The sequence below is a fragment of the Moschus berezovskii genome, chromosome 9 (assembly GCF_049115385.1).
Source record: "Moschus berezovskii isolate FMDL1 chromosome 9, NW_MosBer_1.0, whole genome shotgun sequence".
In the NCBI taxonomy this organism is placed as follows: Eukaryota; Metazoa; Chordata; class Mammalia; order Artiodactyla; family Moschidae; genus Moschus; species Moschus berezovskii.
Genome location: NC_142468.1, coordinates 26,856,457 through 26,872,561, shown reverse-complemented (window position 1 = coordinate 26,872,561; position 16,105 = coordinate 26,856,457). Strand labels below are relative to the sequence as shown.

Below are 16,105 nucleotides of genomic sequence, written 5' to 3'. Positions count from 1 at the left end.
GGGTCTCCTACATTGGAGGTAGATTCTTTACCATCTGAGCCACCAAACCACCAGACAACTGGGCTCACTTCCTATGCTAGTAAAGGGAAAGAAAGTGAAAGTCGCTCAGTCGTGTCCAACTCTTTGCCACCCCATGAACTGTACAGTATATGGAATTCTCCAGGCCAGAATACTGGATTGGGTAGCCTTTCCCTTCTCCAGGGAATCTTCCCAACCCAGGGATTGAACCCAGGTCTCCTGCATTGCAGGTGGATTCTTTACCAGCTGAACCAACAAGGGAAGTCCAAGAATACTGGAGTGGGTAGCCTATCCCTTCTCCAGGGGATCTTCCCAATCCAGGAATTGAACTGGGGTCTCCTGCATTGCTGGTGGGTTCTTTACCAACTGAGCTACCAGGGAAGCCCCATGCTGGTAAGGTTAAGTTCAACATCCTTCAAGCTAGACTTCAGCAGTACTTGAATGGAGAACTTCCAAATGTACAAGCTGGGTTTAGAAAAGGCGGAGGAACCAGAGTTCAAATTGCCAACATTCATTGGATCATAGAGAAAGCAAGGGAATTCCCCAAAAACATTTACTTCTGCTCCATTGACTCAAGCCTTTGACTGTATGTATCACAACAGAGTGTGGAAGGTTCTTAAAGAGTAGGAATACCAGATCATTCTTACCTGGCTCCTGAGAAACCTGTATGCGGGTCAAGAAGCAACAGTTAGAACCTTATATGGAACAACTGACTGGTTCAAAATTAGGAAAGGAGTATGACAAGGCTGTATATTGTCACTCTGTTTATTTAACTTATATGCCGAGTACATCATGCAAAATGCTGGGCTGGATGAGTTACAAGCTGGAATCAAGATTGCTGGGAGAAGTATCAACAACCTCAGATATGCAGATGGTACCACGCTAATGGCAGAAAGTGAGGGGAACTGAAGAGCCTTTTGATGAGGGTAAAGGAGGAGAGTGGAAAAGCTGGCTTAAAACTCAACATTAAAAAATGAAGATCAGGAGGCCGGAGGGGCCTGGGGCCGGCACGTGCCTCTTGGCACCCGGGCTGCCTGGTGGGGACGTTCGGCTGGGGGTGCGTTCAGACGGGGTCGGCGAGGTGGCCAGTCCACGGCAAGCCCTGTTCGCCGGTTGTCTCTGCCCCTCATCTTTCCGGATATCCTAGGGAGCAGTGAGGCCTCCGGCGCAGGCAGGTGGACCACAGGTGGAGGGACTGAGGCCCGAGGATGGCCCTGCTGAAGCGGCACTCTAGGAGAGCTCAGTAGGAAAACCAGCGAGCAGCTAAGTCCGACTAGACTTCTTGGTGACACAGCAAATTTAGGGAAACTTGGGAAATTTGTACTTTGCTTAGTGAGCCCTCGGACGAATGCGGAAGCCTAAAATTGTACACTGGCCCAGAATGTCATACCCAGGCTATCCCCCCACAGGCTACCCACCTTTCCCTGGATATCCCCCTCCGGGTCAGGAGTCATCTTTCCCCGCTCCTGGTCAGTATCCTTATCCTAGTGGTTTTCCTCCAATGGGAGGAGGTGCCTACCCACAAGCACCAAGTGGTGGCTACCCAGGAGCTGGAGGCTACCCTGCCCCTGGTGGTTATCCAGCCCCTGGAGGCTATCCTGGTACCCCACAGCCAGGCGGAGCTCCATCCTATCCTGGAGGCCAAGGGTTTGGAGCCCCACCAGGTGGAGCAGGCTTTTCTGGCCATCCACAGCCACCTACACAGTCTTATGGGGGTGGCCCAGCACAGGTCCCGCTACCTGGTGGTTTTCCTGGGGGAGCGATGCCTTCTCAATATCCTGGAGGACAATCTCCTTACCCTAGTCAGCCTCCTGTGATGCCTCAGGGAACTCATGGAACAATCCGACCCGCTGCCAATTTCGATGCCATGAGAGATGCTGAAGTTCTTTGTAAAGCAATGAAGGGTTTTGGTACAGACGAGCAGGCAATTATAGATGTTGTGGCCAATCGTTCCAATGACCAAAGGCAAAAAATTAAAGCAGCTTTTAAGACCATGTATGGCAAGGATTTAATCAAAGATCTTAAATCAGAGTTAAGTGGAAATATGGAAGAACTGATCCTTGCCCTGTTCATGCCACCTACGTATTATGATGCCTGGAGTTTACGGAATGCAATGAAGGGAGCAGGAACTCAGGAACGTGTGTTGATTGAAATTTTGTGCACAAGAACAAACCAGGAAATCCGAGAAATAGTCAGATGTTATGAATCAGAATTTGGACGAGACCTTGAAAAGGACATTAGGTCAGATACATCAGGGCATTTTGAACGTTTACTTGTATCCATGTGCCAGGGAAATCGTGATGAGAACCAGAATGTTAACCACCAACTGGCTCAGGAAGATGCTCAGCGTCTCTACCAGGCTGGTGAGGGGAGACTAGGGACAGACGAATCTTGCTTTAACATGGTTATTGCCACAAGAAGCTTTCCTCAGCTGAAAGCTACCATGGAGGCCTATTCCAGGATGGCTAATCGAGATTTGTTAAGCAGTGTCAGCCGTGAGTTTTCCGGAAATGTTGAAAGTGGTTTGAAAACCATCTTGCAATGTGCCCTGAACCGCCCTGCCTTCTTTGCTGAGAGGCTCTACTATTCTATGAAAGGCGCCGGCACAGTTGACTCCACCCTGGTCAGGATTGTGGTCACTCGAAGTGAGATTGATCTTGTGCAGATAAAACAGATGTTCAGTCAGATGTATCAGAAGACGCTGGGCACAGTGATTGCAAGTGACACGAGTGGAGATTACCGAAAGCTTCTTCTGGCCATTGTGGGCCAGTAGGAGAGATTTTTATAAATGAATGAAGCTATTCAAAGCTTATCCTTCAAAGCAATGACTGACCTGCATGCAGCAACATCAACCCTCACCTAACCAAAACAGCTTTTACTAAGGACTGTGTCAGGGTATTGTGCTTGGTTTGCACATGTGGTTATTGCCTTAATTCCAATGTTATTTTTTTCTCTATGTACAATCAAGTAAAGTCATATCACAATGATGAAGTAATAATGCAATGTTTGTAAAGCATAATTCTGACTGCTCTTATTCTAAACAGGACACTGAATTGAGTAAAAGTCACAACAGTTTCAAATTCTGTGTAATAATATTGAATAAATTTGAATAAATAATGTTGAGCATTAAAAAAAAAAAAAAATGAAGATCATGGCATCTGGTCCCATCACTTCATGGCAAGTAGAGGGGAAGGAGTGGAAATAGTGACAGATTTTTTTCTTTTTGGGCTCCAAAGCCACAGGCTGGTGACTGTAGCCATGAAATTAGAAGACGCTTGCTTCTTGGAAAGAAGGCTATGACAAACCTAGATAGTGTATTAAAAAGCAAAGGAAAAAAAAAAAAAAGCAAAGACATCACTTTGTCAACAAAGGTCCATATAGTCAAAGGTATGGTCTTTTTAGTAGTTATATAAGGATGTAAGAGTTGGATTGTAAGGAAGACTGAGCACCTTAAAAGAATTGATGCTTTTGAACTGTGATGCTGGAGAAGGCTCTTGAGAGTCCTTTGGACAGAAAGGAGATCAAACCAGTGAATCCTAAAGAAAATCAACCCTGAATATTCATTGGAAGGACCGATGCAGAAGCTCCAGTACTTTGGTCACCTGATGCCAAGAGCCGATTCATTGGAAAAGTCCCTGATTCTGGGAAAGATTGAAGGTTAAAGTAGAAGAGGGAGGCAGAGGATGAGATGCTTGGATGGCATCACCGATGCAGTGGACGTGAACTCGGGTGAACTCTGGGAGATGGTGAGGGACAGGGAGGCCTGGTGTGCTGCAGTCACAAAGAGCAAGACATAATTTAGGGAATGAACAACGATTAGGACGTTCAGCCAGTGTTCCAGGGGACTAGTGAAGAAACATTCTGTTTCTTCATTTTTGAGTTCCTTTTTATTTTATAAGAGAGAGTAATTGGTACATCTGAAAACAGTATATCATAAAAAGGCAAAATAAAATATTTTTAACATTAAATCTCTTTCTATGGCTATATTATTATTGGCATTGGGATATAAAGTACATCTGACTCATTTAAAGGCCTTTTAGCATGTACATTTCATTCATTTTTTTCATTTGTTTATTTAACAAAACTTATGTTTCAAGCCCCTGCTCCATCCACAGCCTTGTGCTGGTTTATGTAAGGAAAAAAGATCATCAAGACAGAGACCATACCCTCTGGTCTGGATAGTAGAGAAAGGATCAGTAAAACACGTGCCTGCTAGTGATACAACATTGAATGAGTTAGAGACCTTTAAAGAGATAAATACAAGTGCCCTTTGAGGACAGATCAATAGCGCCCTCACTTCCAGGGGAATCGGGCTTCCCTCATAGCTTAGTTGGTAAAGAATCCACCTGCAATGCAGGAGACCTGGGTCTGATTCCTGGGTTGGGAAGATCCCCTGGAGAAGGGAAAGGCTACCCACTCCAGTATTCTTGGTCTTCCCTTGTGGCTCAGCTGGTAGAGAATCCTCCTACAATGCAGGAGACCTGCATTTGATCCCTGGGTTGGGAAGATCTCCTGGAGAAGGGAAAGGCTACCCACTCTGGTATTCTGGCCTGGAGAATTCCATGGACTGTATAGTCCATGGGGTGGCAAAGAGTCGGACACAACTGAGCGACTTTCAGTTTTCACTTTTCCAGGGGAATCAGGGGCGTTCAGATTTTGAAATTGGTGTTGCGGGGACTGGGTGGCACTAAACAGGAGCCTCCAGTCAGAGAAAGGCAGTGTGCAAAGGCACAGAGGTGAAAAGGTATGTCCTGAGACTGAGGATGGCAAGAGTCATGGGTGTTCAGAGGGGAGGGTGTGTGAGGCGGAGAGGAAGAGAAGCGGACTGCAAAGGTGAGCTGAGCCCTGCATGCCCTTGCAGGGAGCCAGTTGGAGGAAGCTGTTTTTTGACTGCTGATTGTATACAGTATTATCCTTTAAAAAGTCCTGTAGGAGTTTCACCGACTAAAACAACTGGTGAATTTACCTTCCTGTGGCCATGGGTTTATCCTCAAATTTCAAAAATCCTCCTTTTTGCGTTTAGCTAAAGGTTCCCTAGATTTAATTTCAAGAGCAGAGGAACAGCAGCTCCAGCCTGTTGATCATGTGGGGCATCTTCTGTGCAACACACAGCCTGGCTTCACTGTCATCCCTTATGTTCCAGGTCAGCTCCTGTTACTCCTGTTAAAATTGCAACGTTTTTCTCAAATATAGATCCTGGTGGGGGGAAGGCATGGAGAAAAGAAAAAAAAATCCTGAACTATGAACTAACCCCTGTGGAACTTTTTATTTGCATAGAGAATTTGGTTACAATGCACTCTGTCATCAGAGAAGGCAATGGCAAGCCACTCCAGTACTCTTGCCTAGAAAATCCCATGGATGGAGGAGCCTGGTAGGCTGCAGTCCGTGGGGTCGCTAAGGGTCGGACATGACTGAGTGACTTCACTTTCACTTTTCACTTTCACACATTGGGAAGGAAATGGCAACTCACTCCAGTGTTCTTGCCGGGAGAATCCCAGGGACGGGGGAGCCTGGTGGGCTTCCGTCTATGGGGTCACACAGAGTCGGACACGACTGAAGTGACTTAGCAGCAGTAGCAGCAGCAGCACTCTGTCATAACAAATTTTTATCTAGAACATGTTGACATGGTTTTATTTTTGTGTTTTTTTTTTATATTTAAAAAAGGAAATCCTGGGAATTTTGAGACTTTTATAACTGTCTTATTAAGGCACTGGGCTTTTTTTTTTTTTTCTCTTGCCTTCTTCCTGACCTGTGAGGCTTTATTGTCCTTCATTTATTAATTCCTTCAATTGTTTATTCATTTTTTTCATTCACCCCGTGCTAGGTACCATGTTTGGTGCTGGGAATTCAGTATAGAAATGATATAGCCAGTTCTGACTTGGAATTGACAGTCTTGGGGAAGAAAGACAGGGATTGAATATTCACATAACTGATTGCAGTGGTGGGGAATGCTGCAAAAGAGAGGTCATCTGCTTCCAGCATGACTCAAGTGGTTGTTGGCAGGACTGAGTTCCTGGCATGCTGTTGGCCCAAGGCCTTCCTTGGTCCTTTTCCATGAAGTCCCTCCAAAAGAAGCTTACAACATGCCAGCTGACTTTATCATTGTGAACAAGTGAGAGAGTATGTGCAAGCAAAAGAGTGAAGTTGGGTCCCTACTTTACACTGTATGTAAAATTTAACTCAAGTAAACCTTAAGCCTAAATCTAGGGACTAAAACTAGAGAGCTTTTAAAATGTAGGAGTAATTTTCCTGATCTTGGGCTAGGTAATGGCTTCTTAAATACGTATAATATCAAAAGTATAAGCAGACAGAGGAAAATTGATCAATTGGACTTCATCAAAACTAATAACTTTTGTGCTTCAAAGAACATTAAGAAAATTAGGGGGATTTCCCTGTTGGTCTGGTGGCTAAGACTCGGCACTCTCAGTGCAAAGGGCCTGGGTTCAATCCCACACACTCCTACTAAGACCCAGCGAAGCCAAATTAAAAATAATAGAAAGAAAATTAGGGTAATGATTGTACCACAATTTGTGAATATACTAAGAAAATGGAATTGTACACTTTAATGATGAATTCGTGGCATATGAATTATATTTTAATAAAGCTGTTAGTGATTGATATATAATTCAATATATACATTGTTTGTTTTATCAATAAAGCTGTGATAGAGAAAAATGTGAAAACACAATCCACAGAATGGGAGGAGATATTTGCAACTCCTATATATGATAAGGGTCTAGTATTAAAAATAGGTAATAGACTCTTATAATTTGACAATAAAAATAATCCAATTTAAAAATTGGCAAAAGATTTGAATAGAGATTACTCCAGAGAAGATGTACAAATGGCTACTGAGCACATGAGAAAGCACTCAACATTTTTAGTTGTTAAACCGACAGTGAAATCTTACTTCACACCCACTAGGATAGCTATGAGCAAAAAGCTAGAGAAGAACAAGTGTTGATGAGGATGTGGAGAAATCAGAACCTTCACAACATTCCTGATGGGAATGTAAAGTGTTGCAACCACTTAAGAAAACTGTCAGTTCCTTAAAAAGCATATACCACGCAACCTAGCATTCCACTCTTAGGTATATACCCAAGAAAATTGAAAACATATGTTCACATCAAAACTGGTCCACAAATATTCAAAGAAGCATCATTCATAATAGACAAAGAAGTGGAACAAACCAAATGATCAACAACTAATGAATGAATAAACAAAAATATGGTATACCCATGCAATGAAATATTATACAGTCATAAAAAGGAGGGATGTACTAATTCACGCTACAAGGTGAATGAAGCTTGAAAACATCACACCACGTGAAAGAAGCCTGACAGAAAAGGCAACATATTCTGTGATTACAATGGTAGGAAATGTCCAGAATAGGGAAATCCATAAAGACAAGGTAGATTAGTGGTTGCCAGACACTAAGGAGAGGAGGGAATGGGGAGTGACTGCTAGCAGGGTTTCTTTTTGGGGTGATTGTAAATATCTTGGAATTAGTGCTAATTTTACACAACTTTGTCAATAGACCATCCCTGATAAAAGAGTGAATTTTATGGTATGTGAATTATATCCTAATTAAAAACAAAACAAGGAAAATCTGAGAAATTGCCATGTGATGACTAAACCTAATCTAGTATCCTGGATAGGATCCTGAAACAAACATGAAAAAAGGAAATTATGCAGAAACTAAGGAAATCCTAAAAAAGTATGGATTATGTTCGTTATAATGTAGCAGTATTGGTTCCTTAATGTACCATAGACTTTTCCTGGTGGCTTAGTGGTAAAGAATCCGTCTGCCAATGCAGGAGATGTGGGTTCCATCCCTGGGTCAGGAAGATCACCTGGAGAAGGAAATGGCAATCCAACCCAGTATCTTGCCTGGGAAATGCCATGGACAGAGGAGTCCGGTACTCTACAGTCCATGGGGTTGCAAAATAGTTGGACACAACTTAGCGACCAAGAAACAGTAATAATGAATGTACCATACTAATATGTTAATAATCAGAAACTGGATGTAGGGATACAGGAATTCTCTATATATCTTTGCAATTTTTCTTTAAAACTGTTCTAAAATTAAAAAACTGTTTTTATAAAACATTCAGCCGATACTTATGTCAAACCTGACATGTGGGCATAGAGCTGGACCACATATGGTCTTTATTCAGGTTGCTTTCTGGACAAAAGTGGAAAGATAAGATAAGCACATGTACAGAAAGGAGTCTAGAAGTCAGAAATCAAGAAACACAATGCAATAGGTCTTAAAGGAGAGAGCCTCTCAGGTCAGGAGACTGGGAGATGAGCATAGAGCATTGGTCTTGGAGCACATCTTCCAAGACCCCTGGAAGATGTGAGGGGTCTGGATAGGCAGAGATGGGGTGGGAGTATCAGGGGATATTTCCTGGGATTCTAACAGGGTTCAGACCTGAAAACCAGGTGGCAATGGGGCCTTGTGCAGTTAAGCTGGGCTGTGGGCTTGGTTAGGGAAGCAGTGAAGACTTCATGAAAGTCTTCATGAAAGACTTTGTTCATGAACATGGAAAGATCATGTTATTTCTTAACCTTTTCCAAGGGCTGCAAAATGTTTTCTGTTCAGTCTGTTCTTAGGCTGACCCCTGCAGGCTCCTGTAACATTTGAACTGTCACCCTCTTCTAGGATTCAGCCTGGCCAACCATGTCAGCATTTCCATCCTTACCTCTGTTTTGAGCTTCAGTTCCATCATAGATACAAATCACCCTGCTTAGAACTTGGCGTTTGGCATTCTGGTCTCTAGCTAATTTTTTTTTTTTTTTCTGCTGCACTGCAAGGCTTACAGGATCTCGGTTCCCTGACCAGGGATTGAACCTGGGCCCAGAATCCTAATCACTAGGCCACCAAGGTGTGCGTGCTAAGTTTCTCAGTCAGGTCCGACTCTTTGCAACCCCATGGATTGTAGCCCGCCAGGCCTCTCTGTCCATAGATTCTCCAGGCAAGAATACTGGAGTGGGTCGCCGTGCCCTCCAGGGAATCTTCCTGACCCAAAGATCAAACCCGTGTCTCTTATATCTCCTGCACTGGCAGGCGGGTTCTTTATCACTAACGCCACCAGAGAACTCTAGCTAATTTTTTTACCAAGAAAGAAAAATAAATATGCCTCTTCCAGGACCATTGCCCTTCAGCTTTCCTCCCTCTGAGCAAGTTTCAGGTTGCAGAAAGCAAGCAGTTTCAGGGCACTGAGAGCACAGGGTGAACTATGCCCTTGTTTTTGCAGGATGTCTCCAGAGCAGTCTGTGTCTGGCAGCGGGTTTGCTGTTCGCTGCCTAGAGTGTCTGTCTGTGGGGCAGTGCCTGAGGCAGTCTAGATGGGTGAGCCATGCCAAGTGGCTTGATGTCCTGCACCACTTGCTTTGTACCTTGGCCTCTTTGTACAGAATGGTTCGATCTCATTTCCTTTACTTCTGTCTCTAACCCAGAGGCCTGAGCAGAGCAATAGGAGAATGCCCTGGGGCCCAAGATCTCAGGTCACATTGAAACCTGGCACAAAGATGGCCACCTACACCCAGGACCCTTGCAGGGAACACCTGTCCCACCACAGCTGGCCAGCGTCAGAACACTGGAGCTATTCAGAATCAGAGTCTATTTGTAGTTGCCCCCTATCAACCTGCACTTCTTCTAGGAATGATTTTTAATGCTACCATCTGCCTAATTTACATAATTAACCCTTGTTCAGGGCGAAAAAAACCTTAGAAAACACAAAGAAAAAAAATGCCCATAATCTCATCACTCAGGATAACTCATTGTTAATGTTTAGGTAAATCTCCTTTCAATCATTTGTATGCATATATGTACAAACAAAAATGAGGTCATGCTGTGTACCCTTGTCTGCAGCCTTCCTCCTACACAAAGTGATATATCTCGAACATTCTCCTGTGTCAGCCAATACCCATCTAAAACATTTTAATTATTTACTTTTAAAATATTCTATTTTTTTGGTTGTGCTGGGTCTTAGTTGCAGCATGTGGAACCTAGTTCCCTGACCAGGAATTGAACCTGGGCCCCCTGTGTTGGGCGCATGGAGTCTTAGCCACTGGGCCACTAGGGAAGTCCCCTTAAAACATGATTTTAATTACCCTGTGGTATTCTATGGTAGGGCTTCCCTGGTGGCTCAGGGAAAGAATCTGCGTGCCAATGCAGAAGATGTGGGTTCGATCCCTGGGCTAGGAAGATTCCTTGGAGAAGGAAATGGCAACCCACTCCAGTATTCTTGCCTGGAAAATCTCATGGACAGAGGAGCCTGGCAGGCTACAGTCCATGGCGTGGAAAAAGAGTTGGACACAACTTCGTGACTAAACAGCAATGATCTGTGGTGTGAATAGGTCACTGTGTCCTTGCCCAATCCCCTACTTTCTTGTACACATACTGCTTTTTTCCTTAGGATAAAGGCCTGCGAATGACATTGCTGCCTCAGAGATCATACACCTTCTCTAGACCTTATGATTGCCAAATTTCCTCCCCAAGGCCATCCCTAAAGCATGCTACCTCCGTCTGCGTATGAGAATACTCACCTCTCACCTGGGTATTACCACTCCTTTGAATCCTTGCCAATTCTATGGTAGTGAAAAATGGAATCATATGTTTGTTCTAATTTACATTTTTTATTAACAGTAAGGATGAATATTCTTCATACTGGTCATTTGTGCTTCCCCTTTTCTGATTTATCACAGAAATAATTTGATGTATGAGTTTCTTGGAGTAAACGCATTGCCCAACCCAAGGAATTATGTTCTAGTATCACAGACAATAAAAATAACAGTACCTTATCATAAATTCTAGGTCAAGGCGAATGGTTTCTAGGTGTTTGATCTTAGTTGATAAAATCTATTTGTCCATCTTTTAACTCAGGATCTCAGAAGGCTTTGCAGATCCCAGTTAAACCTGTTGAAACACATTTTTAGGTACTTATGATAGGAGTTTCATCTGCCTCAGTAACTTCTAACCCACCAGCCTGGTGTGCTGCTGTGCTGTGTGGGTTCAGTCGTGCCCAACTCTGTGACCCCATGGACTGTAGCCCACTAGGCTCCTCTGTCCATGGGATTTCCCAGGTAAGAATATTGGAGCAGGTTGCCATTTCCTTCTCCAGGGGATCTATCCCACCCAAGATGGAACCCACATCTCCTGTGTTGGCAGGCAGATTCTTTACCACTGAATCTCCTGGGAAGCTCCCCAGGCTGGTAGTCATAGGAGAAACAAAATATGAACATAAGAACCTGACCATTAACCTATTCATATCCTTTGCTTATTTTTCTATTAATGGACTCTGTCTTTCTTTTATTGATTTTTCATTCTTCGAAGAAATTGCAAAAGTTCCTGTGAGAAAAACAGGTCACAAAAAGCTGTTCAGTTCAGTTCAGTCATTCAGTTGTGCCTGACTCTTTGCGACCCCATGAACCACAGCACGCCAGGCTTCCCTGTCCATCACCAACTCCCGGAGTACACCCAAACCCATGTCCATTGTGTCGGTGATGCCATCCAACCATCTCATCCTCTGTTGTCCCCTTCGCCTCCTGCCCTCAATCTTTCCCAGCATCAGGGTCTTTTCAAATGAGTCAGCTCTTGCCATCAGGTGGCCAAAGTATTGGAGTTTCAGCTTCAACATTAGTCCCTCCAATGAACACCCAGGACTGATCTCCTTTAGGATGGACTAGATGGATCTCCTTGCAGTCCAAGGGACTCAAGAGTCTTCTCCAACACCACACTTCAAAAGCATCAATTCTTCTGCGCTCAGCTTTCTTTATAGTCCAATTCTCACATCCATACATGACTACTGGAAAAACCATAGCCTTGACTAGACGGACCTTTGTTGGCAAAGTAATGTCTCTGCTTTTTAATATACTATCTAGGTTGGTCATAACTTTCCTGCCAAGGAGCAAGCATCTTTTCATGGCTGCAATCACCATTTTTCTGAAGCCCAGAAAAATAAAGTCAGCCATGGTTTCCCTATTTCCCCATCTATTTGCCATGAAGTGATGGGATCAGGTGACATGATCTTAGTTTTCTGAATGTTGAGCTTTAAGCCAACCTTTGTCACTCTCCTTTTTCACTTTCATCAAGAGGCTCTTTAGTTCTTCTTCACTTTCTGCCATAAGGGTGGTGTCATCTGCATCTCTGAGGTTATTGATATTTTTCCCATCAATCTTGATTCCAGCTTGTGCTTCCTCCAGCCCAGCGTTTCTCATGATGTACTCTGCGTATAAGTTAAATAAGCAGGGTGACAATATACAGCCTTGACATACTCCTTTTCCTATTTGGAACCAGTCTGTTGTTCCATGTCCAGTTCTAACTGTTGCTTCCTGACCTGCACACAGGTTTCTCAAGAGGCAGGTCAGGTGGTCTGGCATTCCCATCTCTTTCAGAATTTCCCACAGTTTATTGTGATCCGCACAGTCAAAGGCTTTGGCATGGTCAATAAAGCAGAAATAGATGTTTTTCTGGAACTTTATTGCTTTTTTGATGATCCAGCGGATGTTGGCAATTTGATTTCTGGTTCCTCTGCCTTTTCTAAAACCAGCTTGAACATCTGGAAGTTCATGGTTCACATATTGCTGAAGCCTGGCCTGGAGAATTTTGAGCATGACTTTACTAGTGTGTGAGATGAGTGCAATTGTGCAGTAGTTTGAGCATTCTCTGGCATTACCGTTCTTTGGGATTAGAATGAAAACTGACCTTTTCCAGTCCTGTTGCCACTGCTGAGTTTTCCAAATTTGCTGGCATATTGAGTGCAGCACTCTCACAGTATCATCTTTTAGAATTTGAAATAGCTCAGCTGGAATTCCATCGCCTCCACTAGCTTTGTTTGTATATGATGCTTCGTAAGGCCCACCTGACTTCACATTCTAGGATGTCCAGCTCTAGGTGAGTGGGAATGATCACACCTTCATGATTATCTGGATCGTGAAGATCGTTTTTGCACAGTTCTTCTGTGTATTCTTGCCACCTCTTCTTAATATCTTCTGCTTCTGTTATACCATTTCTGTCAGATAGTAAAATCCCATGTGTGTAAAAACCACATATCATTACATGTTGAAAGTCTGGAAGAAAAGAACTAAATTACTAACAGCAATTCTGAGAAGTAGGATTATGCATGACTTTTCTTGAAACATGTATTTTCCGTTTTTTTTTTAACAATAGATTTTTTTTTTCCCCAAAAGTGTCTCTGAGTTCTTGCAGAGTGATGACATCTGCCCCATCCAGTGGAGTACAGTGCAGAGTGCTCTGGAGTGTCCAGAGCATAAGTTATGAGTAGGTAATCAGTCACAAAAGGAGAAAGACAAATGACCAATGTGACGGCGTATTCATTCTCACTACTGATTGGAAGTGTAAATTAGAACATGTGATTCCATTTTCACTTCTAGAATTGACAAAGAGTCCGAGAAGTGAGAATGTTTAATCTTGGCAAGTGGGTGGGGAAGTAGGCATTCTTATACACTGATGGGAGAATATACTCTGATATGAGCCTTCGGAAGGCTATTTGACAATGATATATTACCTTTTGAGTATATTTGTGTATTTTGTGTATACATTTAGGGCTGGTTCAGGTATCTGGTTCCTTCATGTCAACTTGTGATGGTGTTGTCCATCACTGATTTAAAACTCATTTAAGTGTGGATACTTCCCTGGTGGTCAAGTGGTTAAGATTTCGCCTTCCAGTGAAGGAGGTGAGGGTTCGATCTCTGGTTGGGAGCTAAGATCCCACATGCTTCTTGGCCAAAAAACCAAAACAGAGAAGCAATATTGTAACAAATTCAATAAAGACTTTTAAAAAAAAGTCACTTCCAAACAAAAAAAATAAAAGCTTATTGAAGGGTGAAACTTTCCTTCCATGCAGCCCTGTGACCAGAGAAACACTTCAGAAGTGATTTTGAGGATGCTTATGATAGTGATAAAATAAAGAATTTTTCTTCAATTTACAGACGGTCATCAGTCATTTACTGATAGTCTACTCAGGGATCAGTGCCTTGCAAGGTTTATCAGGGACTCAAGTATAGGGTAAACTTCTTGTCCTCAGAGCTGACCTACAGAGTCAGGATAACAGCAGCAGGGAACATGCAGGTAGGGAGAAATTGTGACCTGGAGACGACAGGCTCAGCAATGAGTCAGCTCAGAATTGTATGTGCAGAAACAATGAGGATCCTGGCGAAGCGTGGAAACTTCTCGTGTCCACTGGTCTCTCCACCTCCTCCTGAACCAATGCTCTTATGAACACTCTTATCAAGCAGCGTGGTTAGTGCACTTGAATTTGCCTCTTTTCCAATAGTTGGGCCACCTGATGTGAAGAATTGACTCCTTAGAAAAGACCCCGATGCTGGGAAAGATTGAAGGCAGGAGGAAAAGGGGATGACAGAAGATAAGATGGTTGCATGGCATCACCGACTTGATGGACGTGAGTTTGAGCAAGCTCTGGGAGTTGGTGATGGACAGGGAAGCCTACAGTCCATGTGGTCGCAAAGAGTTGGACACAACTGAGCGACTGAACTGAACTGACCTTTTCCCTGGCAGGCATTGCTTTCTTTCACAATGTACCTCACGCATGCATGCTCAGTTGTGTCTGACTCTTTGTGGCCCTGTGGACTATAGCCTGCCAGGCTCCTCCTTCCATGGGATTCTCCAGGCAAGAATACTGGAGTCGGTTGCCATTTCCTTCTCCAGGGGATCTTCCCGACACAGCGATCAAACCCACGTGTCTTGCATCTGCAGGTAGACACTTTACCACTAGCACCGCCTGGGAAGCCATGTGTAACTCAGGGCAACCCAAATGGTTGATTGAGGGAAAAACTTCTCTGTATAGAAATATTTCAGGTAAAAAATGTAGAAGGAATGATAGAGTTAGAATCTTACCATCTTGCAAAACCTTAATGGAATAATGAGTCCCCACAGTGATTATCAGAAGTGGTTAACGTCATGAGAGACATCTGGTCCTCAGATGCCCAGATGGGAAGATACAACACCACCTATGAGGTGTTCCTGCCAAAAAACAAAACCCAAAGCAGATTGAGCCTCTAAATCTAACGTTTGCTTTATAGGAAATTCAAGGGAGGAGAAATATGCTAAATAAAAGGACAGAGTTTGCATCAGAAAAATTTTAAATGCAGGAAACTCTACAGAAAAAAAATACCTTCTTTTTTTTTTAACTTTATTTTGTATTGGGGTATAGCTGATTGTGCAAGTCCCTGGGTGGAAATAGTACCCTGGAGGAGGGCATGGCAACCTACTCCAGTATTCTTCATAAATGAAAAGGGGAATAAAGGAGGGAGAGAGAAACTTTAGGCTAAAAAAAGAGACTTAGAAGACATCTAAGGTCCTTGCTTGGATCCTGATTTGAATAAGCCAATTAGTTTAAGATACATATACTATATAATGTATGTATACATATGTACATGTGCAAGGGAAATTTACTACTAAGGAGATATTTGATATTGAAGAATATTTGGTAAATTTGTTTTGGTGTTATTGTTTTCTAACACTCTATCCATTTTTAGAGGCATGAACTTAAGTATTTATAGAAATGGGGAAAAAAAGGCAGGCAGTGGAAAGGACGATGAGAAAAAAATGAGTAGGTATCAACACTGTATGTGATTGCAGGGTGATTTTTATACCATCTTCCCCAGTCCTGTTACTTTACAATGAGTGCAGACCAAACCATGCATGAGTGTGTTAAACTAACAAGCAAAACATACCCTCCAGAAAAAGAAAGCAGTAACAAAAAGCAGTGAATCGATGACATGCCTGCACAGCGGGGATCCACCTGAGACCCTGCCAGCAGCAGGGCAGTGGGTTTAGAGCACGCTTCCTCCTTCAGGGGCATGAGTTCTTCCATGTGACTTCCCTGAGCCCACTGACTCTGGGTGCACGCTGCCGCTTTACTAGGGGGTAATGATCTCCTCCCCCACATGCAGCCTTTTCCCTTCACGCACTTGCCTCACCGTGCATCACACGCTGATGCCGACCTACAAGGCACAAATGGAGCGTTTGCTTGAGGACTGAAGAGTCTGTGTCACTGCGCACAGAGAAAAAGCGAGGAGGAGCCCTAAATGTCATCGCA

General features: G+C 43.4%; 1 protein-coding gene across 1 annotated transcript; it reads left to right on the top strand.

The window, feature by feature from the left end:
- The first annotated feature begins 1,215 nt into the window (after positions 1 to 1,215).
- LOC129563211 (annexin A7) lies at positions 1,216 to 3,021 on the top strand. The gene has a single exon (XM_055436971.2). It carries the CDS (start codon positions 1,367 to 1,369, stop codon positions 2,789 to 2,791), a length of 1,425 nt encoding a protein of 474 aa, XP_055292946.2. The 5' UTR covers positions 1,216 to 1,366; the 3' UTR covers positions 2,792 to 3,021.
- Positions 3,022 to 16,105: the final 13,084 nt, after the last annotated feature.